Genomic DNA, 26021 nt, shown 5'->3' on the forward strand with positions numbered 1-26021 from the left:
CGCTCAAAAGCTGAAGACAGAATGTTGAAGCAGCAAGAATATAGTCTTCAGGAAAATGCAAATCAAAACCACAATGAGGTGCCACTTCACATCCACAAGGATAGCTATCGTGAAAAAAGAAACAAGTGTGAAGTTGTTCAACATGAACTCTTACACATTGTCGATAGGACTGTAAAATGGTTCAGCCACTGTGGAAAAGTTTGGTGGTTCCTAAAAATGTTAAACATAGAATTACCATATGACCCAGCAATTCCACTCCTAAGTATCTACCTAATTGAAAATAATGCATTCACACAAAAATTTGTACACAATGTTCATAGAAGCACTATCCTAATAGTCAAATGGTATAAGCAACCTAAGTGTTCATCGACATATGAATAAACAAATGTGGTGTATACAGCCAATGGATTATTACTCAGCCATAAAAATGGAGTACTGATGCATGCTACTGTGTGAATGAACCTTGAAAATATAAAGCTAAGTGAGTCAGATGCAAAATTTCACATATTGTATGATTCCATATATATGAAATGTCCAGAATAGGTATACGCATAGAAACAGGTTTTTGCCACCGTTGGAAAGGAGAGTGACTGGTTAATGAGTATGAGATTTTCTTTTGGGATGTTGGAAATATGTTGGAACTAGATAGATGTGGTTTTATGACATCATGAATATACTAAATGCCACTGAATTAAGTACTTTAAAATAATTCATTAAAAAAATTTTAAATTGACGTATAATTGGCATATAAGTTTCAAGCATAAAACATGATTCGATATTTATACATTGCAAAATGATTAAAATAAATCTTGAAATGATTTGTTTTATATTATGCGATTTTTCCCTAAAACAAAAGATGTTCACAATACAAAGGGATTCTTATCAAAGAAGAAGTAATTGGATCATTGAATGCTATAATTTAAAAATGTACACATTGTGTGCTCATAAAACAGATCTGTTTACACTCCTTAAAAAATAGCCTGTTTACAGTCATGCCATCCTGAACATGCCCGATCCCATCTGATCTTGGAAACTAAGCAGGGTCAGGCCTGGTTAGTAGTTGGATGGAAGACCATCCAGTAATATCAGGTGCTGTAGGTGGAAGGAAGAGGAAAGGAAGGAAGAAAGGAAGGGAGGAAGGAAGGAAGGGAGGAAAAATACAAGGGAATAGACCTTAATCAAAAAACAAGAGAAAAGATAGACCAAAAAAAGAAAAAGAAATCACAGAAATTACAGCTAATGAAGTTGCCAAACAAGATCTTTTAAAATCAAACACTCTAAAACATGATGCAATATTTTTGATGAAAATCAGAAATTACAAAAAGCAATCAGATGGAAAATCTAGAACTGAAAAATACAAACATTATGGACACAGAATGGTCTTAGTTGCTGAGCAGTCATAGTTAAAAAGAGTTTTTAAAAGCAGATCATAGGTTAGAAGAAAATAGTTACATGGAAGTATGGCAAGACAAAAGGATGAGAAAAAGAAACAGGATGTGGTGAAGAGAGAATGGGACTAAAACCCTGTAAATCCCAAGCAGATTAAATACAAAGTCACACCTAGGTACAGCATAGGCAAACTGTAAAAAGCCATATAAGGCAACCAGTGGAAAAAAATACATTACTTTCATAGGCATAACAAGCTAACACCTATCTTTGCAATAAAAAGAATGGAAATAGACAGTGGAATGATACTTCAAAATACTGAATGAGGCCAAGTCAGTGATAATGGTGAAGTAAGGTCCTCTGAAAACATATTCCTCCATAAAAGCAATGAGAACACTCAGAAAACTTGTTAAAGTAAAAATTTTCAGAATGCTGTAATTAATCAAAAGCTTGCAACAATCCAAGGAGCATTTATTATTATTATTATTATTATTATCTTATTATTATTATTTTAAAGGCTGCATTTAGTAAGAACGACTACTGTCGTGGTGTTCATTTTAATTTGACCTACTGTCATCACTCTCCCCAGCTCCTCATTAGCCTTGAAGACCAACAGTCCCAAATCACAGAACCAGTAGCCTAGCAGCCAGTGGCTGGGGGAGAATAGGTTTGGATCTCCCCGGAAACACTGTTCTCAAAGAACTGTTGTTATTTGACCTATCTGGCAATTCCCTGGAAACCCCCAATCACAGCACTTATCTTTCTTTGACCTGACTCAGACCTTGTTCAGTGTGAATAGCCTTTTTCCTGGGGGCATTTGCTGAAAATAATCATCAGCAGTGGTTAACACTGCAGCTGCCTGAGTTAGTGATAATGATTGGGGTAAACAATAAGCTGACCAAAAAAAAAAAAAAAAGCTAAGGAATTGCATATCTATGGGAGTCTTTAAAAACTGCTAAGCTTTTCATGGGAATCTAGAAGGAATGCACATGCATAAGCCTATGTGTAGGCCCAGTCTGTGCACATGCTCAGGAAACACCTCAGAAGGTCCCAAGTTCTCACATCTGGATGACCTTGAGGCACTGCAAAAACATGGTGAAAGCTAAGGCAGCATTTTCAATTTCTTTCTCAGACATCGAAGGTATATTCCACAACTCCCCAACACACACAGACACAGCCTCTTGGCAATGGCTGGGACTTACTGGATTCAGGCATTTAAATAAATTTATTTAATTATCTGCTGTCCACTAAGCTAATTAAGCAGAGACTTCAGTGGTCAGTGGTCACACATGGCAAAAAATACAGACTTTACATATTAGTTCAAAAAAGTTACTAAACAAACAACATCAATGACAACTCCTGCAGAAGGGAGAGAATTCAGTTTCCAAAGTTGCCACATGATATTATTTAAAATGTCTAATTTTCTATAAAAATGAAACATAAAGAAATAAAGTTTGGCCCTTACACAGGACAATAGCAATCTATAGAAACTATCCTTGAGGAAACACAGATGTAGCCTTACTAGACAAAGACTCAAAACCACCTATTTGACATATGTTAAAAGAGCTAAAGAAAGCCATGTTTTAAAAATCAAGAAAAGTGCAAAAGCAATGTCTCACTCAGCCGAGAATTTCAATAAAGACAGAAATGATTTAAAAAAATAGAAATTCTAGAGTTGAAAAGTGCAACAATTGAAATGAAAACTTCACTAGATGGGCTCAAGAGAGATTTGAGCAAGCAGAAGAAAACACAGCAAACTTTAAAACAGATCAGTTGAGATTATCCAGTCCAAGGAACAGAAAGAAATAAGAGTGAAGTAAAATGAACAGTGCCAGAGACCTTTGGATATCATTAAGTATACCAACATACATGTAATGGGAGTCCTGGAGATGAGGAAAGAGACAGACTAGTTGAAGAAATAATTGCTGAAAAGTTTCCGATTTTGTTGAAAAACAAAGGGAAGAGACTAGAGCTACGAGAGCAATTATTTTGTATATTATTGGTATTAAGTTGGCAATAATCTGAACTAGATTATTGAATTAAGATGTTAATTATAATCTCCAAGACAACTAAATAATGACCAATATATATAACAAATGTATATGTATACACACACACACACACACACACACACACACACACGAAAAGGGAGTTCTAATGGTACACTAGAAAATATCTAATATAAAAGAGGGCAAGGAACAGAGGAGGAAAAACTTAAGACATATAGAAAACATTCAAAATGGCAGACAAATTCTTATTGGTAATTACCTTAAATGGATTAAATACTCCAGCTGACAGGCAGAGACTGGCGGCATAGATTTTTTTTTAAATGATCCAACCAGATGTTGTCTAAAAGGATGTTACAAGATATACCATGCATACAGTAACTGGAAGAGATCTGGAATAGTAATTGTAATATCACACAAAATAGATTTAACACAAAAAATTGTTACTAGGTATAAAGAGGTATAAATTTTTTTTTAAAAAGTATCGATCCATCAGCAAGACATAACAATTATAAACATTATATGCAATTAACAACGGGGCTCCAAAATATGAAGCAATAATGGGCAGAATGGAAGGGTGATATAATTAAACAATAACAGTTGGAGACTTTCAATACCCCACTTTTAATAATAGAACAATTAGGTAGATCAACAAGAAAATAGAATACTTAAATAATACTATAAACCCATTAGACCTAATAGACATTTATAAAACACCACACAACAACAGCAGAATATACACTATTCTTAAGTGCGCATGGGACACTCTCCAGAACAGATCATATATTAGGCCATAAAACAAGTCTCAATCAATATAAAAGGATCGAAGTCAAACAAAGTACGTTATCCAACCACAATGGAATGAAATTAGAAATCAATACCAAAAGGACATTTGAGAAATTCACAAATATGTGGAAATTAGACAACACACTCCTAAATAGCCAGTGGATCAAAGAAGAAATCACCAGGGAAGTTAGAAAATAACTTTGAGGTGAATGAAAACAAAATATACAACATACAAAAACATATGGGATACAGATAAGCAATGCTTAGAAGGAAATTTATAGTGGTACATGCATATATTAAAAAAGAAGAAAGATCTTACTAGTTCAATCTCTACCTTAAGAAAGTTGAAAAAGAAGTGTAAACCCAAAACAAATGGAAGAAAACAATAAAAATTAGACTGGTGACAAGTGAAAATTTAAAAACAATAGAAAAAATTAAAATGTTGAAAGAAAATAACCAATTGCCATCATAGAACTCTATACCTAATGAAAATATTTTTCAGGAATGATGGTGCATTTAAAGACATCTTATGTGTCTAAAAAATGAAAATTAATGTTGTTGCCACCAAAAGGAAGTACCAAAAGGTGTTAAAAAAAAAAAAAAAGATATCAAATAGCAACTCAGAGGAAAGAATAAGAAACAATGGAAAATAGAAGTGCATCAGAAAGATAAATCATTATAAAAAAATGTTTTGTAGTGTCTAAAATATTCATGAAATGAAAATCCTCAAGAATAGCACATAAGGTGAAAGAAGTAAGAGTTAAAGGGTTCTAAGGACCTTTGTCTGGGAGGCAGTAAAGATTCTAATTAATATTAGACTTTTGATAAGTAAAGTGTAAGTAAAATATTAAAGTTGAAAAGAATAAATTCTCCTATCATTAGATGGATTGTTCTTTAAATGTCAGGTGAAGTTGATTGATAGGATTGCCAGGTCTTCTATAACCTTATTGATTTTTCTGTCTAGTTGTTCTATTAATTAAAAAGGCGGGGTTTCTATAACTTAATTTGTTTATTTCTCCATGTCTTTCCATTTCTAGCACCTCTGTTGTAAGGTACATACACATTTAGAATTGTTATACTTCTTGGTGAATTGACCCCTTCATCAGTATGTAACGTCCCTCTTTATCCTTGGTGATATTCCTTATTCTAAAGCCAACTTTTATGTTAATATAGATACTCCAGCTTTCTTTTGATTACTGTTTACATGGTGTATCTTTTCCTATTCTTTTGCTTTTAATTATGTATGTCTTTTCTATTTGAAATGGGTTTTTTGTAGATAGATTATAATTGCTTTTTATCCAATTTGACACCCTCTTTTAGTTTATTTAGACCTCTTCCATTTAACATGATTATTGAATTTAAATATATAATCTTGCTAGTTGTTTTTATTTATTCCCTTTGTTCTTTGTTCCTTTTTCCTCTTTCTCTGCCTCCATTAGAATTAATTGAATATTTTGTAAATCTATTTTATATCTATTAAAAATTTGGTTCAGCTGTTGCTCAAAGACTTACAACATACATCTTGAATTACTCATAGTCTAACTTCAAAAAAATTATACTAATTCATGTACAGTTTAGGAACCTAACAGCACATTTCTAATTCTCTCTCATCTTTTCTGTGATTATTTTAATTTTATTTTTATATATTTGCAATAAAATCACAATACATTGCTATTGTATCTCTTTTTGAAAATTACCTTTTAGAGAGATCAAAAAAAAAAAAAGAGAGAGAGAGAGAATGTCATTCTGTTTATTTTCATTTTCACCATTTCTGGACATCTTCATTTCTTTTGTAGATCCATTTCTTTGTGTATGATACCGGATTTTTTGATTTCATATTCCTCTTACTTAAAGAACTTCCTTTAATATTTCTTATAGCACAGGACTGCTGGTTATGAATTCTGTCAGGTTTTATTTTCTAAAAAAAATCTTTGTCTTCATTTTTGAAAGGTATTTCGTCAGGTGTAGAATTCTGGTTTGACAGTTATTTTCTTTCAGCACTGGAAAGATGTCACTTCACTATCTTCAGGTTCGTACAGTTTTTAGTATAAAACTTGATGTGTAACTCCCATCTTTGTTCCTCTGCATTAAGAAAAGCCTTCTTTCTCAGGCTGCCTTCAAAATTTTCTCTTTTATTTTGGTTTTCAGTAATTAAATTAAGGTGGAGTTAGGTTGCTGGAGGGCTTTTCTCAATGTTGGTACACTGCCCTCAGCTTTCAGCCTTCTCTGTGAGCCTGAGCCTGGTAAGGGTTTCTAAGCACAATTTTGCTCTTCTGCCAAGCTCAGAAGACTGCTTTGCCTTGATTCTTGGGGCTTGCTGGCCTAGTGGTGCACGTTGGAGGTCCTTCTGCTTTTCAGATTCAGCCATAGTACTAAGCGGACCCTCGGTCTTGAGGCTTGGGGGAGTCGGCCTTTCTCAGTGATCCTGTCCCCCACCAACGGGAGCCAAACTGTTGGCGTCTTTGACAGGTTTTTTTGCAGGAGAGTTTCCTGCCCTTCCCCTAGGTGTGAAGGGTTTTTTTGTTTTTTGTTTTGTTTGTTTGTTTGTTTACTTTTGTCTCAGTTACCGGTTCCCAGGAATCAGCAAGATTTGCTGCCCTTCTTCCTATGGCTTTTGTCTGTAAAGAAGAAGAGACTAGGCAGAGCTTCAACTTTTCCTGTAGTGGTGGCTGCTGCCTTTTCCAGGCCTGCATCACAGATGGAGGCTTTCTCTGTTCTCCTGCCCAGCCACCAGTCTTTCTTGAGTACCTGGGAAAGTCTGTGGAGAAGAGCCAGTTAGTGGATGCAAATTCCTACTGTTTCTGCACCTTCTAGGGATTCGGTACTTTCAAGCTAGCTCACATTGAGTCTTTGGCAATTTGTTAAAAATTTTAGCTAAATTCTTACCTGCTTACATGGTATCTGGCGTCTCTTCTCAGGCTCAGACACAGACCAGCTACTCATCCATCTCTCCTTGGAAGGCCCGTCTTTCCTTGGACTGCTTGGCTGTCTCGAGACTTTAGCTCTCTGACGGGTTCAAGAAAAGTTATGATTGTTTAATTTATCTAGTTTTTTTCTCGTTAGAGTGGAAACAACAGTCTTTTAGCTTTCTAAAGAAATCTAAAGATCCTAGGTGGGAGCAGAACCTGTGTAGTCTTCCATTAACATTTTCTAACTTGTTAGACAAATAGTGAAACTGATTTCAAGAGAGATTTCCTTTTCAAATGTGTGCCTATTTTGTTCCTATTTTACTTTTCTTAAATGAACCTGTTATAAGATTACTTACCATTTGTCAGTCAAAGTCTTTCCTGGTCTTCATGGTCACCTTCTACGGCCTAAAGTTACTTCCCTAATGTACACTTGAAAAAAACTCAGAAAATAAAAATTTTCCTAAAGCATTCGTTTTGAAGGAAATTTAAAACCTTGCTGCTACACCTTGGCTTGGCAAAGTATCTGACGAAGCAAGTGGCTTTTGTTCAGCAGGAGCATTGGTTGCAGGTCTCACTTGGGACATTCTCACCCAAAGAGGAAGAGAAAGAAGAGAAACTGGTAAAGCTGTGTCATGGATATTCTATTAAAAGTATTATTTTAAATGGCTGTTGTTACTTTCTCCATGAATTATATAGATCAGTTGGCTGGATAACTCTAAATTAGCAGAGTAAAAACAAAATCAAGTTACCCTGGTGAAATCAGTCTGATTTTTCTTTATATCAATAGAAATAGACCATGAATTGATAAACCTAATATTTCTTCTTGAGTTTTCTATAAATAGATCTGCATCTTATCCTTTATATGAAAGAGTATTTATGACATTTAAAATAAATATTGGATAATTAAAATATAATCAAAATACTTTTAATATATGGAGTTTGAAATAACAGGGAAATTATTATAATTTTTCAAATAAAAGGTGGTAGAAATCAAATTTCTTTTAACCATGGTGTTAACAGACAATAATTTCACATATACTGTATCTAGTCATGTATTTACTTGTGTGCCTGATTATAATAGAATATTTGTACTTGCTTAATACATTTACATTTAATAAAATAACTTTGCTCTTTTTTTTCCTTTTGTGGAGACTTCCTATTTTTTACTTTAGTATTCCAGATGACCAGAAATGGGTGCATACCCAGTGAATAAAGCGATAGGTATGGGCTTCTTGTTTAAAAATAGTACTTGTACATGTTACCATTACTTAACCAGTAGCAAGGCTTTATGGAACCACAGAAAGTTCTTATTTAAGAATCATATCTGAGATTAAGTGCTTGCTTTACTATATATTAGCCCTGTGCTTTTGGACAAGTTCTCTGGGCCTGCTTCCTCACCTATAAAATGAAGTTATCTATCAAAATGTAGCAAAAGTTTCTTAGGCTTCCAGGCTTGGAGGTATAAGGTGGAAAATAATAAGCAGACATTTCGTGGCTGGTCTTTCAACAACTCCAAGGCTAAAATACGTGTGACATCCTCCTGCTCTACTTTCTCAATCAATGCTCCCGAAGACCGTGAAAGAGAGGGTCTCACAGACGCTGGCTCAGTGTCATGAACCAACCAAGTTTAGGAGATGCGAGTTTTTATACTGACCCTTGTTATTTTTGCAGCTGCTGCCACTGCAGCAATTGCCATTATAATTGCTGCTTTTGTCCACATTCCTTGTCTTAATGCCCTCTAAGAATTCTTAAATATTCTGCTCCACCCAGATCTTCACCTTATCACTCAGAGAAACAGAATGGATTCTTTCTCCCTAGAAACTCAGAAAGCCAGTGTACTTGGGGCTTTGCTCTTTCTCCTGTCAGTGAAGGGGTGATACTCAGTGCCTTGCATTTGATGGGGTCAGCTTTGTGCCAGGTAGAATGCTGGGTGCTAGCGAGACCAGGAAGACTAAGACACAACTCCTGCTCTTCAGGAATCATCAGTCCAATGGCATCATCTCCAGTCTTGGGCACTATATACCCTATTTCATTAAGTTCGGTCCCCCAAATCAACCTAGACATTCATCTTTTTCCTTTTTTTTTTTTTTTATGCTACTCTCACTTCAACCATTCAATCCCTCTTCCTCTGCTTTCCCTTTTCCCCATCTCGAATGTGGCTCTTCTCTTTTTAGCTTCAGTGACTAAGTGGCTGGAGGCACCAATAATTAAGATGGTGATCCTAGAAGGAGGAACAAATCAGAACCATTTTTCCTAAAACAGCAAAGATTTACAAAATGTATAGCTCTGCTCCTGTTGTTTTTTCTTCTTCAACATAAGCCATGCACAAAAGTGTTTTGCATAATTTATGAAGTTAAAAAATCATTCAACCAAAAATTGACCTTCGACTTGGGAGAAGAGATGGGCTAAACTAAATTCTTCATACTTTATTGTTTACGGCCAGGCAAAATTTATTCTACTCCTCTCAAATAGAAGGCAGTCGAGAACTTACTGGGTCAGGCATGGTACTAAAGTTTTACAAGCAGTGGTACATTTAATTCTCATACCTGAAAGATATAGGTGTGATTATTAGCCTGTTTTTTTAGGCTAAAAAACAAAAAACAAAAAACAGAGGCTGAGAAAGAGTAAACTCTTTGCCACCATCACAGAGTTAGGAAGTGCCAGAGAAAGGTCCATGCTTTTAACCAGTGGGTAATATTACCCTCTATATCCATGACTATATACAAATAGTATACAAAAAGCCCAGATGCTAAGTAAAGAAAAGGGAAGATTAGAATGTTGTCCATGTGATGGTCGGCTCATTACTGTACTAATAACGGTAATAACTGCAGATCTTGGGTTTTAGCTTCACTGAATTTTTCAGCTTTTGAATCTTGGTGCTGTGTTGATTTTAATTAAATTTGTACCACATTTTAATTAAATTCACCACAATAACAACAGAAATCAGTCTGGAGTTTGTTTTCAGGACATTCATTCACCAATACTAAGCTCCTTGCAGGCAGGGACCTTGTCCTGCTAATCTTTTTTTTTTTAAATTCCCCCTCCCCCTTCCACCTCTGACCTAAGGATGTTGACATCTCCCCTTCAGAACTGGATCTCTGAAGGCCGGGTGTCTCCTCCCACGCGCTCAGGGCATGCACCTGGGCCCCCAGGCCAGCACACCGGGGTGGCCTAGCACTCCTAGGGGACTTGTTGCACCAGAGGCATGGACCGTGGCTCCACTGAGGCACGAACCCAGGACCTTCTGTGTGTAAAGCAGACATGCTAACCACTACTCTATGGAAATACTCCAGTCCTGCTAATCTTTATATCCCCTACAGTGTAATAGACCTCAGGCAAATTTCTAATTGAAAAACTTCTCCTTAATCGAATATTCCCCAAATCCCAATGATGTGCATTTATTTTGAGTAATATTTACTAGACAAGACTCTATTATCATAAGAGAATTAGGAGAGTCCCTTAGTCTAATTCACTTCCACCATTATTGTAGTTAACATCATCATCATAATTGTTGTCATCACCATCACAGCAACTACCATTTATTAAGTACTTACTGTATGACAGTGATTTACATGCAAAACTCATTTAATCTCAACAATAATGAGTCATTATTACAATCTCTATGCTACTTTTGAGGAAACTAGGGCTCAAAATGGTTATGAATCAAAGCTCACAATAAAAATGGTGGAGCCAGAATTCAAAATCATTTTTGAGTTCATTCATTCATCCTTTCAAAACTGTCTATTAAACACCTACTACATTCCAGACACTGTTTCAGGAACTGGGTTTAACATTTTAAAAGTACAAAAGGGTATGCAGCATAAAGCCACCTCCCACCTCATTCTTACTCCCACTCCTACATCTGCACCATCATCCAGTTCCCTTTAGAGCAATCAGTGTTATCATTTCCTTGGGACCTATAACTTCAGCTAGGAATTTTCTCTTTTAGGTCAACCCTTGGCATGATTAATATTTCCCACTGCTCCTAATAGTCTCAGATTTCTTCGATGAGTTGATTTTAAGTAGTTCAGTATTTCAGGCCCATTTCACAGCTGGGGGAAAAATGTGTCCTTAGGAAGCCAGATTATGTTTATTTGAGATGAAGTCATTGCCAAGCGGGAAGGTGAGTTCTTGTAGGCTAATAACACAGTGTTTGCCATGAAGCTTGTTTTTCTCAGAGGTGATCGTTCCCAGCTCCAACTGATCCCCATACTTAGGACTTCCATAATGTTTCCCCTACACCTCTCTCTCTATGACCCCCACAGTCCAGCTGAACAAGACCTTGTTACTTCTTCATGGTCCTGCCATCCCATTTGTTGCCTTTCCCTTTTCTCAGAATAGAATCTTTAGAGTGTTCCTTAAAGTGAAGGAAGAGGGAATTCTGTGCCCATACGACCTGAAATGTTTTCATGAAAATTAAAAAACTAGGACCAGAATCTACACTGGACTTAAATTTTTCCTTCAGATGTTTGGTTCCTTGGCAATAAACTTCCTCTTTCTATCTTTTCTGGGTAGTGTTTAGAAGGACACCTACTGGTGAAAAAAATGTATATATATGAATGAAAGAGCAAGGATCCAAGGGAGTGGGTTGGTGTACTGAGTAGAAGGGGCCCATGGCACAGAGAGCTTGAGTCCTGGTTCATCATTTCTGATACTTTCTCAAGGATTATTGCCTAGGAGTTTGGCTGTATATCCACAAATTTGGATTATATGTCTAAATATCACTTCTGATATTATAACCTCTTGTTAAAATCATTATAAGGTACATTCCTGGCTTTCATGTGACATTCTTTCATCATTTAAAAATTACGTAACAACTTTGAGATATAATTAACCAACTCAAAGCGTTTCCCCCATGAAGATAATGACAAAGTTGTGTAACTATCACCACGATGACTTTTAGAACATATTACCTTAAAAAGAAACCTTACCCAATAGCAATCACCCTCCATTTATCCCCAACTTCCTTATCTCTAGGCAATCACTAATTTACTTTGTCTCTATAGATTCATCTACTCAGGAAATTTCATATAAATGCAATAATCTAATATGTGGTCTATTGTGTCTGCCTTCATTCACTTAGCAAAATGTTTTCAAAGTTCACTCATGTTGTAGCATGTTTTGGCACTTCAATCTTTCTTATTACAACATAATATTCCATTGCTTGGATGTACTATATTTTATTTACCCATTTATCAGTTGATGGACATTTGGGTTATTTCCACTTCTTAGTTATTATGAATAATTCTGCTATGAACATTTGTGTACAAGTTTTGTGTGGACATACATTTTCATCTCTTGGAGATTCTATCTATCATCTATCTATCTATCTATCTATCTATCTATCTATCTATCTACCTACCTACCTATCTGATCTCCAGGAGTGGAATTACTGGGTCCTGCAGTAATTCTATGTTTAACCCTTCTAGGAACTACCAGGTTGTTTTCCAAAGAAGCTGCTTCGTTTTAAATCATCATAGCAATGTATGAGTTCTAAATCTCCACATTCCTATTGACATTTTTTTAAAAAACTAGTATAGCCATCCTAGTGGGTATGAAATGGTACCTTACTGTGATTTTGGTTTACATTTCCCTGATGACTAATGATGTTGAACATTTTTTTATGTACTTATTGGCCATTGTGTATCTTCTTTGGAGAAATGTCTATTCAGATCTTTTGCCCATTTAAAAAATTGGGTTCTCTGTCTTCTTGAGTTCATCATTTTTGTAATTGAGCAAATAAATATATGCTCCATCGAAAGCTCCATGGTCAGTAAAATTCACTCACCATATGGTGCTATGTAAAGGTACATTATAGTATGTAAAATATGGATATCACTGGAGCCATGTCATGGTGACTACTGCCCATGTGTTCCAGAGCTCTCATTCCATTCATGACACAGACAAGACATTTCTATTTGATCTATTAGCATTTTTAAGTTAGTAAAACCCTAAAACCCTAAATAGATTTTGTCAGATTTTAAATACATTACAATGATTTGATATGTGCTTAAATAAATGATTGTCATTTCAACAGCTGAAGATAATAAAACTTTTAATGTAAGTAAAAATAGAACCAAACTGTTATAATACAATCCACCGATGCTTTCAAACTATCGCTAATTTGAAGTTTTTCCTCTATGCATAGTTAATTATTGAAAATAAGTTGCAAAAGATTTACTGAAGTTCTTACTAGATAAAATTTGAGGTGAGAACCGCCTTCTCTTCTTACAAAGTTTGGTCTCTTACACAATAGCAGTGACTAAAATAAATGGTGCCAAATTTTTGGAGAGAGTCTTGTTTAATTCAGAATATAATTAAAATCTCATGTAGCTTTATTGGTTTTAGTATCCAGCAGAGAAAAAATATTGAAACTCCAAGAGATTTTGAATTAAATAGCTACAACAGTTTTGTTTTATTAGTTCTGACTGTGTGAAAAAAAATTATAAGGACAACTTTGGAAAAATCTTGTTCCTTTAGAGCCCCAAATGACTTTTAAAACAATAAAACAAACTATAAAACCTACACAAGTGATATTAAAAATTATGTAGTTCAATAAATGTGACATTCACAAATGTGGTTGTAATTTTTTTTTAACTATAGCAAAATGAACATGGATCTGACGATTGGATTTAGAAGAGGCAGTGTTATACAGCTTAAAAGAATTAAGTGCCTCAATTTGCTGGTGAGGATTATGTAGCTGAGTTGGAATGTTATACCAGTGCCTTTTAAGATTTCCATTCACCTCACAGCACTAAACAGGCTAACTCAAAGAAAGGGATGATGCTTCCTTTTTCTATGTTAGTGATTATTTCCTTAGTATTTAATATTTATTTTTGAAAGCTTTGTAGACTTAGATCTTTTTGTTGGCTGAGTCATGCACAGAATAAATTCTAAACCCATACCATTTTTGAAGATGAGAATGAAGGCTGGCTAGTAAAGGCATTAAATGAATTGTGATCATCTCAATTACTCGCTAAGTGAAAGGGGGAGAAAAAAAAAAAAGCTGAGAGAGAAACATTTTGTGAGAAAATAATAATCACAGTTACCTGTTTTCTTCAATGAGGTCCAACTCATTGAAGATCCAAACAAAACTTTTGAAGGCACCTTTAAGCTTCAGATAACAATAACTGTCCTTTTTTGTCCCCAAATCCTAGTCTGTCTTTGGTATACAGAAGAGTACATTTTATTTTCACAGTCTCCCAGTACCTGCCTGAATTCTCCATTAGGCCACGTGAAGAGAATTATAATTGGTGGAGTAGGCACAACATGAGAACAGACGGCAGAGGGACCAATGATTCACAAACAGCACTCCATGGATGGTTCCCAGAGACAATGCACCATCTGAACTTGTATGTGGACTTAAAAAAATTCAAATAATTTTTACTTAAAAAAAATGAGACAGTGCTTTCATTTTTTAACATATAAAATCATACTTATTTTTGTCTTTATATTCAAAAACTTTCAACCTACAGAACAACTGAAACTAACACAATAAACATGTGTATACTCTTCATTTAAATTCACCAATGAATAATTTTCTAACTTGGTATATATCTCTCTTTATAACATATTAACTATGTGTGTGCTTATAACATATATGTGTGCATATGTACATATATGTGTATGTGCGTATAAATTTGAAAGTAAGTTGCAGATATCATGGCCCTTCATCACTAAATACGTTTTCCTGCACCTCTTAAGAATAAAAACGTTTACTCATAATGCCAATATCACTAATACAATGAACAAGAATTTAATAATGTCATCTAACATACAATTCATATTAAGTTTTTGCCTATTATCTCCCCAATTGTATTTTGTAGGCATTTTTCAAAAATCCAGAATCCAATCAATGGGGGTGATACTAATGAAACTTTGTGAAAATCCTCATCCTCGACACTGTTTCACGCAATGGTTTTGGTGTTCAATGATTCTTGAATGAGTCATTACATTTTCTAATTTTATCAATCTTTCTACTTTTGTTAGCTGGCATTCTTCCAGCTTTACCATCTATCATCTTTCTCCTCTGAGTATCATCACCATGGATAGAGGTTCTATAGACTGTTATAGCCAATAATCTATAATCCATAATGTGTTTTTGATGCATATCACTCCAAATTTGGCCAATGGAAGACCCTTCAAGGCAGTTCCTGTTTTCTTTCCATGGTTTCTGGTACAAGATGTCTCTAGCTCACCTTGCACTTTTTCTGTCCCAGACTTAGAATCAGCCACTCCTTCAAGAAATTTAACTATGAATAGGTAACACATCCACATAGTTCAATTCTCCAAATATTCAAAGACTACAGTACATTCTCCCTCCAACTGCACCTCTCTCTTCCTAGACAGCAAATGTTATCAGTTTTCTGTATATTCTTCCAGAGATAGTTTATATTATAGAGCAAAGCCACAGATATTCATACCCTCTCCCAACATTTTTAACTCCAATGGTAGCATATTACACTTGCTCTTTGTACTTATAACCCTTGTTTATCCTCAGACTCTGGAAGACACATATGACTTTACCCTAAAAGGATTAGGAAACTTTAGGCTAAGTCTTAAATGTTTCAGGTGAGAAAAGCTCAGGGAGATGACTTGACTAAAGTTGCACTGGCAACGCTAACATGCTATTCCCTGGACTTGGAATATTCTTTCCTCTCTGGGTTCTTTGACAACTACTCATTTTCCAAACATCACTTCCCTGTGGAATCCGTTCCCCTCCTTAACACAGCCTCTTGTTATAAGGTTTCAGATCATTATGCGCTCCTCCTTCCTAGCACCTACGTAAGTCACTGTATTAAAATTTTATTTCCTGCCTCGGTGAGGACAGGAACTACATCTGTCTTGCTCACTGATGGCACACAGTTCAACAAAAATGTGCGGAGTGAAACTCGAACTCAGGCCATCTGGCTTCGAGTGCGCTCTTCTTTCTAAAGCGGTCCTTGAAGTAGAAAAAATAGTTCCAAGATGTAAACAAAAAAATCTCAATAGAAAAAGCTGAGAAATCTTTTCATTTCCACGATTAATAGAGGACCTCAGCTGAAACCGCTCACCGCGAGGTGTGACGACCGCAGGAGGGCGTCAATCAAGAAAATGCCCCCTTGCCCCGCAGGCGAGTGGAGCTGCACAGAGCCGAGGCCACACCGGGTAGCGTCGCAGCTTCAATAGAAAACACATGCAAAACGGGAAAGCCGGGCTGCGCGCAGCTGCGACCCCAGAACCCCGGGATAGAGGACATGAAGCAGTTGGCACTGGGTGGGAGAAGACTGGACATTTTCTGCCTGGCACTACAGGACCCAGACCTTCCCTTGATTCCGGCCCAGAGAGCCTTCTGCCAGCGTGCCCGGGGAAGTGGCTGAGTTCGGGGGCCCCACAAATGAAACGGGCTGGAGCAGCTAAGAGTCCGAAGCAACTTTAGTAGTCCTTACCCCACTGAGACGCAGCTAAGAGCCGCGAATCTCTCTCCTTGGAGCTGCCCCAGGACCCCAGGGCACTCTCTCCCGTTACCAGCTCTGGGGGACGCCCAGGGCAAGAGCCATTGCCACCGTTACTCCAGGGACCGCGCCGACCAGGGAGGGCTTGCGAAGGCGCGGCCCTGCCGGTGGCCTCTGCGCGTGCCGCGCCGAGTCCAGCTACTCTTTGCCTGGGGTCGCCTGCTGCCACTCTGGGCCCCCGAATTTCGGCAGAGATGCCTCCCGGCTGGAGCTAGGGCTGCTTGAGTCCGCGTTCCCGACAGCTGCTTTCTTCTTGTCTCCCCCGACGGACGAGGCCCTGGGCTTCCATCGAGGGCGTCCCGGGCCAGGGTGCTGGGAGCCTCGATCGACGGCGGCCGCTGAGCACCGGAGCGCAGGGTCCACCGAGGCTGAGAGAGAGCGCGTCCCGAGGGCGGGGAGCTCGGCCGGCGGGGGCGGTCCAAGGGTGGGGGCGGGAGGCGGCTCCCGGGGCTCCGCGCTATTGGCCGCAGGGCCCGGCGGCAGGAAGGGGCCAGAGAGCGCGGCCCCACCCCGCGGCCGGCAGAGCCTATCGCCGGGAGCGCGGAACGCGGATAAATGTAGCACCGCGGCGCGGGCCGCCAGCTCTCCGAAGGGCCAGAGCGCAGCGGAGCCATGCAGTACCCGCACCCCGGGCCGGCGGCGGCGGGCGCCGTGGGGGTGCCGCTGTACGCGCCCACGCCGCTGCTGCAGCCCGCGCACCCGACGCCGTTCTACATCGAGGACATCCTGGGCCGCGGGCCCGCCGCGCCCACCCCCGCCCCCACGCTGCCGTCCCCCAACTCCTCCTTCACCAGCCTCGTGTCCTCTTACCGGACCCCGGTGTACGAGCCCACGCCGATCCACCCCGCCTTCTCTCACCACTCCGCCGCCGCGCTGGCCGCCGCCTACGGACCCGGCGGCTTCGGGGGCCCTCTGTACCCCTTTCCGCGGACGGTGAACGACTACACGCACGCCCTACTCCGCCACGACCCTCTGGGTAAGGCGGCCGGGGTCATGGCGGGGCCGAGCCGAGGCGGCGGCGAGGAAGGCGCCACCCGGCAGGTGGCAGCGCCCAGGAGGCGGCGGGGGCGGAGGGGGAGGTAATAGAAAGTTGTGGCAGAAGCGATTGAAAAGCGGCTCTCGGGCACGCGCGGGTACAGGAGGCGCGGGCCCGGCGGCGCGCGGCCGGGGTGACCGCACCATGACTCAGATTGGTTTTCCTGCACCTTGCAGGCGTCGGGGCGCGCGGGCCCTGGCTAGACTTCGGGCGCTGCCGCCCGGGCTGGCGGCCGAAGGCAGTACTAGGGCGCGCGTGTCGCTCTGGGTGGGGTCCGCTTCGCTGGAGGGACAGGCAAGGGAGTGCCAAGGCGTCCCAGGCCGTCCCCTGTGGTGCAAAGGATAGCTGCCGGGCCCGGGTGGATACGGGTCTTGGACCTGGTTCAACAAGCTTGTGTAGTGAAAGAGCCTGACCCTTTCCGTTCATACAGGAAATCTTGAGTTCTCGATAGGAGTAAATCTGGTTTCAGAAGCTGTTAAGTGTTTTCCTGGCTGCGTGAAGCAGACCCTTCCCCCGGAGTAGTGCACGCTGCTGATTATTTTATCGACATCCTCAATACAGACAAATTCAGGAAACACTCGACTTCTGATAGCCGGGATCCGTTTTTCTGATATTGTTCATTTCCTCTGTGTGGGATGTGACTCTATGGCAGCTAAAATAACCAGTTGCTTCCTTTTTTTTTTTTTTTTTTTTTTTTTGAGGCTGTTTTGCACCAGTCTGAAGCCTGACGTAAGCAAAATCTCGGGGAAAAAAAAAACAATGCCAGCTTTCAAAGCGTTTAGGCGCAAGCCTACAGACCCACAGACAGGACAGACTGTCGGACACGTCCTTGGAGTAGTAAGGGCAGCGCGTACACTTCGGGCATATAGAATTTGCTGTGCTTGCTCCCCCAGTGCGCGGCCTAAAACCTAAGGCACCCTTAATCCCCGCTCCGGGTGGCCCGTGGCGCCTCCGGCATCTGAAGCCCCGGGGTAAATAAGGAAACGGGGCTCCTTGCCTTGGGCCACCGGGTTTAAAATCTACTCTTTGTTATTGGCAACATCTGTGAAGACCCTAGAGACAATACCATTTTAATTAACATTTTAATGTCATCATGATGGTCGGGCCACAAGCTCAGTCCTTTACCTTATTGTTAGAGAGGTCGGAGGCTGGGGTGGGGGGAGGGTAGGTTTATAGTTTAGTTCTTTTTAAAAAATGTTTTTATATTGTATTTTTGATTCCAGCCTCAAGGGTTTGGTGTTGCGGACCCAGCGTGGCTCTCTTGGCCTGCTGGGGCTCGAAGGGGACCCTCAGCTGGGCCCGGCCTGGGGGCTAAACGTTTACAGCGAGCGCGCTTTGGGTTTCCTTGGGTTACTGCTGGGACTGCGCAGGAGGAAGCAAAGGGTTTTTCGAGATAGACCAACAGGAAACACATTGACGGAAATGTTGCCATAGCCCACGGGGTGGCTTTAACTGGCCGCCCCCGCGGACTGGATGTGAAATCAGAAGAGGCCGCGGCGCCCATCGAGCCAGGATTGGAAGCTCCACGCGGAGCCTATCGCCGGCTCCTTGGCTCAAGGGTTTTGCGCGTGGTCCCCAAGTCCGGCTACCGCCACTAGCCAAAGGTCGCAAACGCCTTGGGTAGTGTAACAGCGCCGTTCCTCCCCAACATACACACACTCAGGGTATTTGCAAAATGCGGTTCACAGAGGGAGAGGACCTGGAGGTGCAAAAAAGTTGTGGATAAATTCGAGAGTAACTGGTTATGGAGGGTCATGGTATTTTAAGCCCAGCCTATAATGAGGATTCTTTTGGGGATCAGAAGATTTGTGTGTGGGTATCTAGCTATGGGTGTGATGGTTGTGTGTGTGATTGTCCAAGTGTGATCTATGTGTATATGTAGTGTAGATGTGTGACTGGGTATTTCTGTGTGTTTGGGTATGTATGTGTATTGGTGGCAGTGTGTTGGGTCCATGTGTTGGTGAGTGTATATGAACATGTCTGGTTGGGTGTCCAGTGCCCCTATGCCCTTTATCACCCCCAGGGCCAGGTGGGTCTAGGGTCCCCCAGGCTGCTTCAGGGCTATCATTAATAACTGCTCTTGTTGCCTGCAGGCAAACCCCTGCTCTGGAGCCCGTTCTTACAGAGGCCTCTGCATAAAAGGAAAGGCGGCCAGGTCAGGTTTTCGAATGACCAGACTATCGAGCTGGAGAAGAAGTTTGAGACCCAGAAATACCTCTCCCCACCAGAGAGGAAGCGTCTGGCCAAGATGCTACAGCTTAGCGAGAGACAGGTGAGAGGGCCAGTGGCTGGGGCTTGCTCCTAGGAACCCGGTCTTGGATCAGAAGAGAGACATGGAGCCACCCTTCACTTTGGCTTTTCTCGGGGTGCTACCCAACTCTTGGAGCGCTGGTCTGCTAGATAAGGGATCTGCTTCGCCCCTCCTCCTAGGTCCCTTGGGATTGTGGCTGATGGCAAGTTTTCTTTTTCTTTCCTGTAGGTCAAAACTTGGTTTCAGAATCGTCGCGCTAAATGGCGAAGACTAAAACAGGTATTGACATGGTTCTGTTTCTATAGAAATAAATATTTTTATCATGTTATCTCAATGCAAGGCCTGTTATAGGTTGTATGCAAAAGTCATTTGAGAGACTATTTAACCTCTTCACCTTGATTAAAAAGGCAAATAGTTCTGCTGAAATTCAGGATGAGTTGCTCAGGTGGCAGTAATGCTAAAAGCACCTAATGCAGTTCCTATATCAATTATGCTTGGGTTTTCACACACTGGCTAGTAAAACTCCTGGCTAATTGTTTTATAAACCCCATATGTTGTTTATCTAATTAACGCAGGAAAGATAAAGTAATTGACAGTAAATGACTTAAGCAGTTATCTTTGGGAGAAAATTGTTTCTTTTATTTACACAGCCATAATAAAACCAGGCAGAGCTCAAGGGTAAATATAAGGAAATAAACACCTTTAAGTCTTGTTTGCACTGTTTTTTTTTTTTTAAAGAATTAAATATCAAAGAGTTTAAAAATTATTTTCCACCTAATGCAAGCTCTTACGATGAATATAAAAACATGTAAGAGAATATCCAAGCTTGTCTGGAAAGTAGCTTAAATTTTCTAACTGCCTTTCTTCCAATGACCTTGTTATGCAATGTGTGATAAAAAGTAAAGGCTAATTCAGTTTTAAAAGACGCTCTATTGACTTAAAGCTAAAGATTTGTTTTTGATGTCCTAATCTGGATATCTTCTCCAGATTTATCTGACAATTGATGAATTGTTCGTTTGCCAGTGTATATACAGTTAATAGTAAATAAAATATTTTTGAAACAATACAAGTGGGGAAATTGAAAGAATTGTGCTTTTTAAAATTTAGTAAAAAGCAAGATCGTGTCACAAAGAACACTGAAGCAGGAAATAAAATTTGCGTGATTCCGTTATTCTAACACAATTAAAAATTTTTTTAGATTTTTTCTCTATTTCTGACCTTGTACATGTATTTGTCATATAGTTGCAAGCCTGGTTAATCTACTATTTCATAGCCTTGCTTAAAAAAAAAAAAAAAACCAAAACCTTAGCTGTATATTGTATTTCTAGTAGTGTTTATGTCCATTTTAGACAAACATAGGATTAAAAATTCACTAACTCATTTAGTTCTTAGTCAAAAGCATGCCTGCAGTTTACCAGAGACTTTAAAATAGTAGTTCCTATGTAATATGGGAATATTCTCCAGAGATTTCCCCCAAATTTTAATTAAGTAAGTTGTAGTTGTTTTCCTTTTCAGTTGGCAACATTCTTCCAGTTCTGCATTTCTTTGCCATGATTTTGTAATCTGGTACATGTATTTCTATGTTTGTGAACTTCAAAAAATGGATGAAAAGGGATTCAATCTAATAATTTTGGAACTTTATCTTTACTATTTAACATTCAGACTTTTTAAAGGTGTGGAAGGCCCTGTTAATCGGCAAGGTTTAAATATTCAAAGAATGAAGATAGTGTGCATCTGCAGTGATCTGATTTCTTTTTCCTCCTAAACTTTTAAGAATCTTGAGGTCGTGGGTTTGGGCTGGAGTTAAGTGTTCATTTGACACAATACGTTTACAGTTATATTGAGTGTTCTAACTTGGTAAGAGTATGTAACCTATCTCTGATTTAATAGGAACTTCTTCCAAAGTGAGAAAGAAGTATGTATTTTCTGGATAAAACAGTAGTTATAGGTGAAAGCAATTGATAAACTAAAAATTAAAAAGATGGTGGAGAGAGAAAAATATTTTGATTTGTGTCTCACTTCTTCCATATTTCATGATCTGCCAATCTCCATTTTTCATTCTCCATTCAGGAGAACCCTCAAAGCAATAAAAAAGAAGAACTGGAAAGTTTGGATGATCCCTGTGACCAGAGGCAAGACTTGTCCAGTGAACAGAATAAAGGTGCTTTGGATAGTTCTCAATGTTCACCTTCCCCTGCCTCTCAGGAAGATCTTGAATCAGAGATTTCAGAGGATTCTGATCAGGAAGTGGACATTGAGGGTGATAAAGGCTTTTTTAATGCTGGATGATGACCACTGACATTGGCGTGGTCAGAAAACTGGATTTGGGAATAATATTTGCTATGGAAGATCTCCATAGGTGAACTGGAAAACTATATGAGAAAGAGAATCAATTGTCTGGTATTTGAAACTTAATGTATCTGGTGCACTGGCTTAATAACAAACTCACATTGGAACCTTAATTTCGACTTTAAGAAATAGTTAATGTATTGATTTTAGATTGTACATTAAAGGGACTCTTCACTGATTAAATTCACCCCCTTTTTAAAAAAGTATTTTTTTCTATTTATAAAAAGTAATTTTGAACTTTTTTGTTAAATTTTTAAGTTATAACTTTAATATTGTAATAGGATTGTCTTGAATAACTTCTGTAATCTATCTTCATCACTTAATGGAAAAGCAAAGGGCACCCCAAATCCAGAGGTGTTCCTTGGAAAGGAGGTCCACATTTCAGGCAGCCTTGGAATATTTTAGTATATGTTCTGCCGAAGTGAACACAGCCTTGAAATATTTTAAAAGAAAATATTCTAGACTTTTGCATTACATTCCTGTATTGCTGCCTTGAATCTAAAAGCAGCTCGGAGCTGTTGTCTCTGGGACGTGTGTGTGCTTTTGGTCAGAAAGTTGATAATCTTAAATGCTTGTTTTGCACTATCACTTAGTACCTGTTTGACTAGGGTGTTAAGGATAGTATTGGCCAATTCAAGCAGAAACTGACTCGGTGATTAAAAATAATCACAGATGAATTAGAAGTAGCAGATTAAATAAATGTAAGTAGATTGTAGATATTGTGTTTTATATCGGTGTTTATAATGTGTATATATAATTGTTCACTGTAAAAAAAAAAATGGCCAAAGTGGTGTTTTTTTTCTAATGAGTAACTTGCTTATAAAATAAATCCATCGGTTGGACGACTGACCTCGCTGGACCTCTCATGTTTTGATTAAAACAAACCCACACTTCTTACAGCGCCTGCGTTTGGGTGCCTGGCGCGGGGCTGGGCGCCTGCGGGTCAGCATTGGGGCCTGGAGCCTCAGGTGGTGCGTCTCGCTGGGGCTCCCGCAGTCCTGAGCGTCCCGGGAGCGCAGTTCTGGGCCGCGGCCGGCGGGTGGGCGTCTGGAAGGTAGTTTTGGGCCTTTCCCGGGTGTTTGCCGGGGTTGGGTGTGCGTATGTCTGGGGCAGCGGGAAAGGCTCCCGCCCGTGGATCCCGAACGCGGCAGGTCGGAGCCCAGGGCCCGGCAGGCGGGCGCGGCGGGAGGCAGCAAGAGCCGCGGAAGCGCGGGGCAGCCCGAGCTGCATCGATTTGCCTCGGCTCGCAGGGCTGGTCGGGCCACTGTCCTTGACCAGGGTGAGTCAACACTGCGTCATCCCTTGGCGGCTGAGCCCGTGTAGGGGGGTTTCTTCAGGGGGATAGGGGACCCTGGCTGGGCGGAGCCGGAGATAGTTCCCGCTAAGACAGCGTGCTTCGGTGAGCTTCAGAATCACCTGCAAAGCTTGCTGGAACTCCTTGCCGACCCCAGCCTGAGAGTTTCTGATGTGGTAGGGCTGGGGTGGGACGGAATTTGCATTTCTAACAAGTGTGCAGGTGGTGTCAAATTGGTGGTCAGGGGAACTTGCTTTGAGAATCACTATTCTAAGGTGCTGCTTGTGTGAAAGAAGCAGGTGGGCTTGCATTTCTCTTTATTCATTTTTCACCTGCTTCCCTCAGGTAATTCCTGATGGAGGCCGAGAGAACTAACTGCAAGGGAAGAGGAGGGAAGCAGGGGCTACTCAGGGTGATGGAAGCCAGAGTTTGATGGTTGAGAGGAGGGAGCAGGTTTGAGGAAGGGGTATTGTGAAATTCGCATTCTGAATCTAAACATATCCTTAAGAATCAGTGAAAGTGCTGAGGTATGAGACAGTGTGGAGCTGAGAAGAAGGCTGGGCTGAGGTTTCTGACTGGCCCAGGTATTGCTACCTTGCATTTTGCTGCTTGCCTAGCTGATCCATCAGGTTCCTGACATTCCAGGAAAATGATGAGACAGACCTACGAGGGAAGAAGCCCAGACATCTCTAGCCTATTCCTCTATGGATGCCTCTAGTTGTGGAGCTGGGTGCCTTTGGGCTGAGGTCCCCTGAAGGAATGACTCTGACCCTGGCCTGGCTGACCAGGGTTGTAGCTCCCCAGTTTTATGCACTCAGGTGAAGACAGTGAAAATGTCATTGCTCTTAAGAGGTTGTCACATCCTGCCTCCTTAGAGTCGAAGAAGACCCCAGGAATCACCTGCGAATTTAGATTCCGGAAAGAACTAATACTGCATCCTTAAGCAGAGAGGTATATACATAGACCTGGAGGCTTACAGATTTGGGTTGGAGTTTTAGTTCTTGGCCTCAATTCTATCATCTGTAGAGTGAAGTGGGTCTAGTTGATCTACATGACCCCTTCCAATCTCCAAATTTCCAACTCATTCAAGCTCTTTATCATTGTTGTTCTCCCTATTCTCCATCTCCTCAATGTTGGAGCCCAAAGTAGACATCCGGTGGGAGGGTCTCCTTTCCCATCAGCTACAGGCTCCAAGCTCCCTGACCTTGCCTGACAGGTTACATCAAGGTTTCAAAGGCCATAATCAGTCTTGTTTGAAAATACAACTGTCTGTATCAGAGTTTGGAAGAATGAGAGGCTTGTGGGCCTAATATTGAATTAAAGCAATCCTGAAATCAGTGTGTGTGTTTTGTTCCTGGAGATAACCTCTGGTTAATGTTTATTCTCAGGAATAACTGTATCATGATTACCGAACAGAGAAATACAGGTTTATGTGTTGATGGACACTAGAAAAGTTAAGGGATGAAATCTTGTTTTAAAGTGGACAATCTTTGAAAGCAGGCTGTTTTCCAGTTTAAAGCTATTCCTAACTATCTTCAAGTTGCTCATTCTGAACCTAAACAGGTCCGTAAGAATCAAGAGGGCGTTAACAGGAGGAAGTACAGTATTCTCAGGACACAGGTTGGCATTAACTGTTGTCTAAAGTGCTCGTTCGCAGATTGCCAATGAATATTTACAAATTCTTCCTACAATCCAGGCATTTTTCATTTGTTTGTCTTTTGGCTATTTCATGTTGAAGCAGCATGTATGACCTTTACAGCACAACTCCTGTCTTGTTTTTAACTCTTTTTATCAGGATATTCAACTTGAAAACAGTTATCATTTAGCAGAAAGGCAAACAGAAAAGCACATTTTTGTAAGCAAAACGTTAATGATTGGAAGAATTGCCCTAATTTCACCATGACAGTGTGTGATTAATCCCCTGGGTCATGTACTTATATTTTAAGTTATTCAGTTCATTGGTCTTTGATATTCAGAACCCTTTCTAACTTAATAGGGTATTGATTTTGTTGGATGATGTACTTTGACTCTTTAAACAACATCACTTTTAGGGATGACTAGCCTGTTGTAGAGTATTTTGTTTAGAGAACTATTGCATAAGTTTTCTTTTTCTTAGCTTTCATGGTTTTCTCAGGGTGAACACTGATAAGACATCTTGTGGGAAAAGAGGAAACCATTTCTGATAGTGAAAGTACCTATTCTCTTTCAACATTTCTGACAAGTTTGTGTGTGTGTGTGTGTGTGTGTGTGTGTGTGTGTGTGTGGTTTCATTGCTGTGAATATTCATTGTAGTTAATGGGGGCAGGGCAGGGATTCAAGAAAATGTATTTGGGCTTGGGAGAAATGGCATTTTGCTGGGACAGACTGCACTTACCAAATTCCCATTCCAGTTGTACTGCCTTGTGGAAGATGACTCAAATTTAAAAGCTCACTCTCTTGATTTTTCTTTACAATCTAATCAATGTAATTAGAGGTGATAGTTATGTGACTACTGACAACATGGGACAGAA

The 26021-nt window shown here is 40.1% G+C and overlaps 1 protein-coding gene, 1 long non-coding RNA gene and 1 pseudogene across 4 annotated transcripts; 2 read left to right on the forward strand and 1 right to left on the reverse strand.

Moving 5' to 3' along the window:
* The first annotated feature begins 982 nt into the window (after positions 1-982).
* On the forward strand, positions 983-1101 carry LOC118604745 (annotated as a pseudogene).
* Positions 1102-4808: 3707 nt separating this feature from the next.
* On the reverse strand, positions 4809-17509 carry LOC107514010. 3 transcript variants are annotated; one of them, XR_001597662.2, is made up of 4 exons: positions 17392-17509; positions 7444-7672; positions 7065-7184; positions 4809-6936 (listed from the first exon to the last, which is right to left on the reverse strand). It is a non-coding gene; the product is annotated as an uncharacterized LOC107514010 (long non-coding RNA). The 3 variants fall into 3 exon arrangements; XR_001597661.2 differs by lacking the exon at positions 17392-17509 and adding an exon at positions 16516-16975; XR_001597660.2 differs by lacking the exon at positions 17392-17509 and having other exon boundaries at positions 7444-12333.
* HHEX (hematopoietically expressed homeobox) lies at positions 17126-23066 on the forward strand. The gene is made up of 4 exons (XM_016151300.2): positions 17126-17557; positions 19711-19889; positions 20097-20147; positions 21939-23066. Exons 1-4 carry the CDS (start codon positions 17194-17196, stop codon positions 22155-22157), a joined length of 813 nt encoding a protein of 270 aa, XP_016006786.1. The 5' UTR covers positions 17126-17193; the 3' UTR covers positions 22158-23066.
* Positions 23067-26021: the final 2955 nt, after the last annotated feature.

The sequence above is a fragment of the Rousettus aegyptiacus genome, unplaced genomic scaffold (assembly GCF_014176215.1).
Source record: "Rousettus aegyptiacus isolate mRouAeg1 unplaced genomic scaffold, mRouAeg1.p scaffold_m13_p_6, whole genome shotgun sequence".
Lineage (NCBI taxonomy): Eukaryota > Metazoa > Chordata > Mammalia > Chiroptera > Pteropodidae > Rousettus > Rousettus aegyptiacus.

Excerpts from the sequence above, each read along its gene's own strand:
- HHEX (XM_016151300.2), top strand. The coding sequence starts at position 17,194 with ATGCAGTACCCGCACCCCGGGCCGGCGGCGGCGGGCGCCGTGGGGGTG. Across the intron at positions 17,558-19,710 it reads ACTCCGCCACGACCCTCTGG|GCAAACCCCTGCTCTGGAGC; the intron begins GTAAGGCGGCCG and ends TGTTGCCTGCAG. Across the intron at positions 20,148-21,938 it reads AATGGCGAAGACTAAAACAG|GAGAACCCTCAAAGCAATAA; the intron begins GTATTGACATGG and ends TTCTCCATTCAG.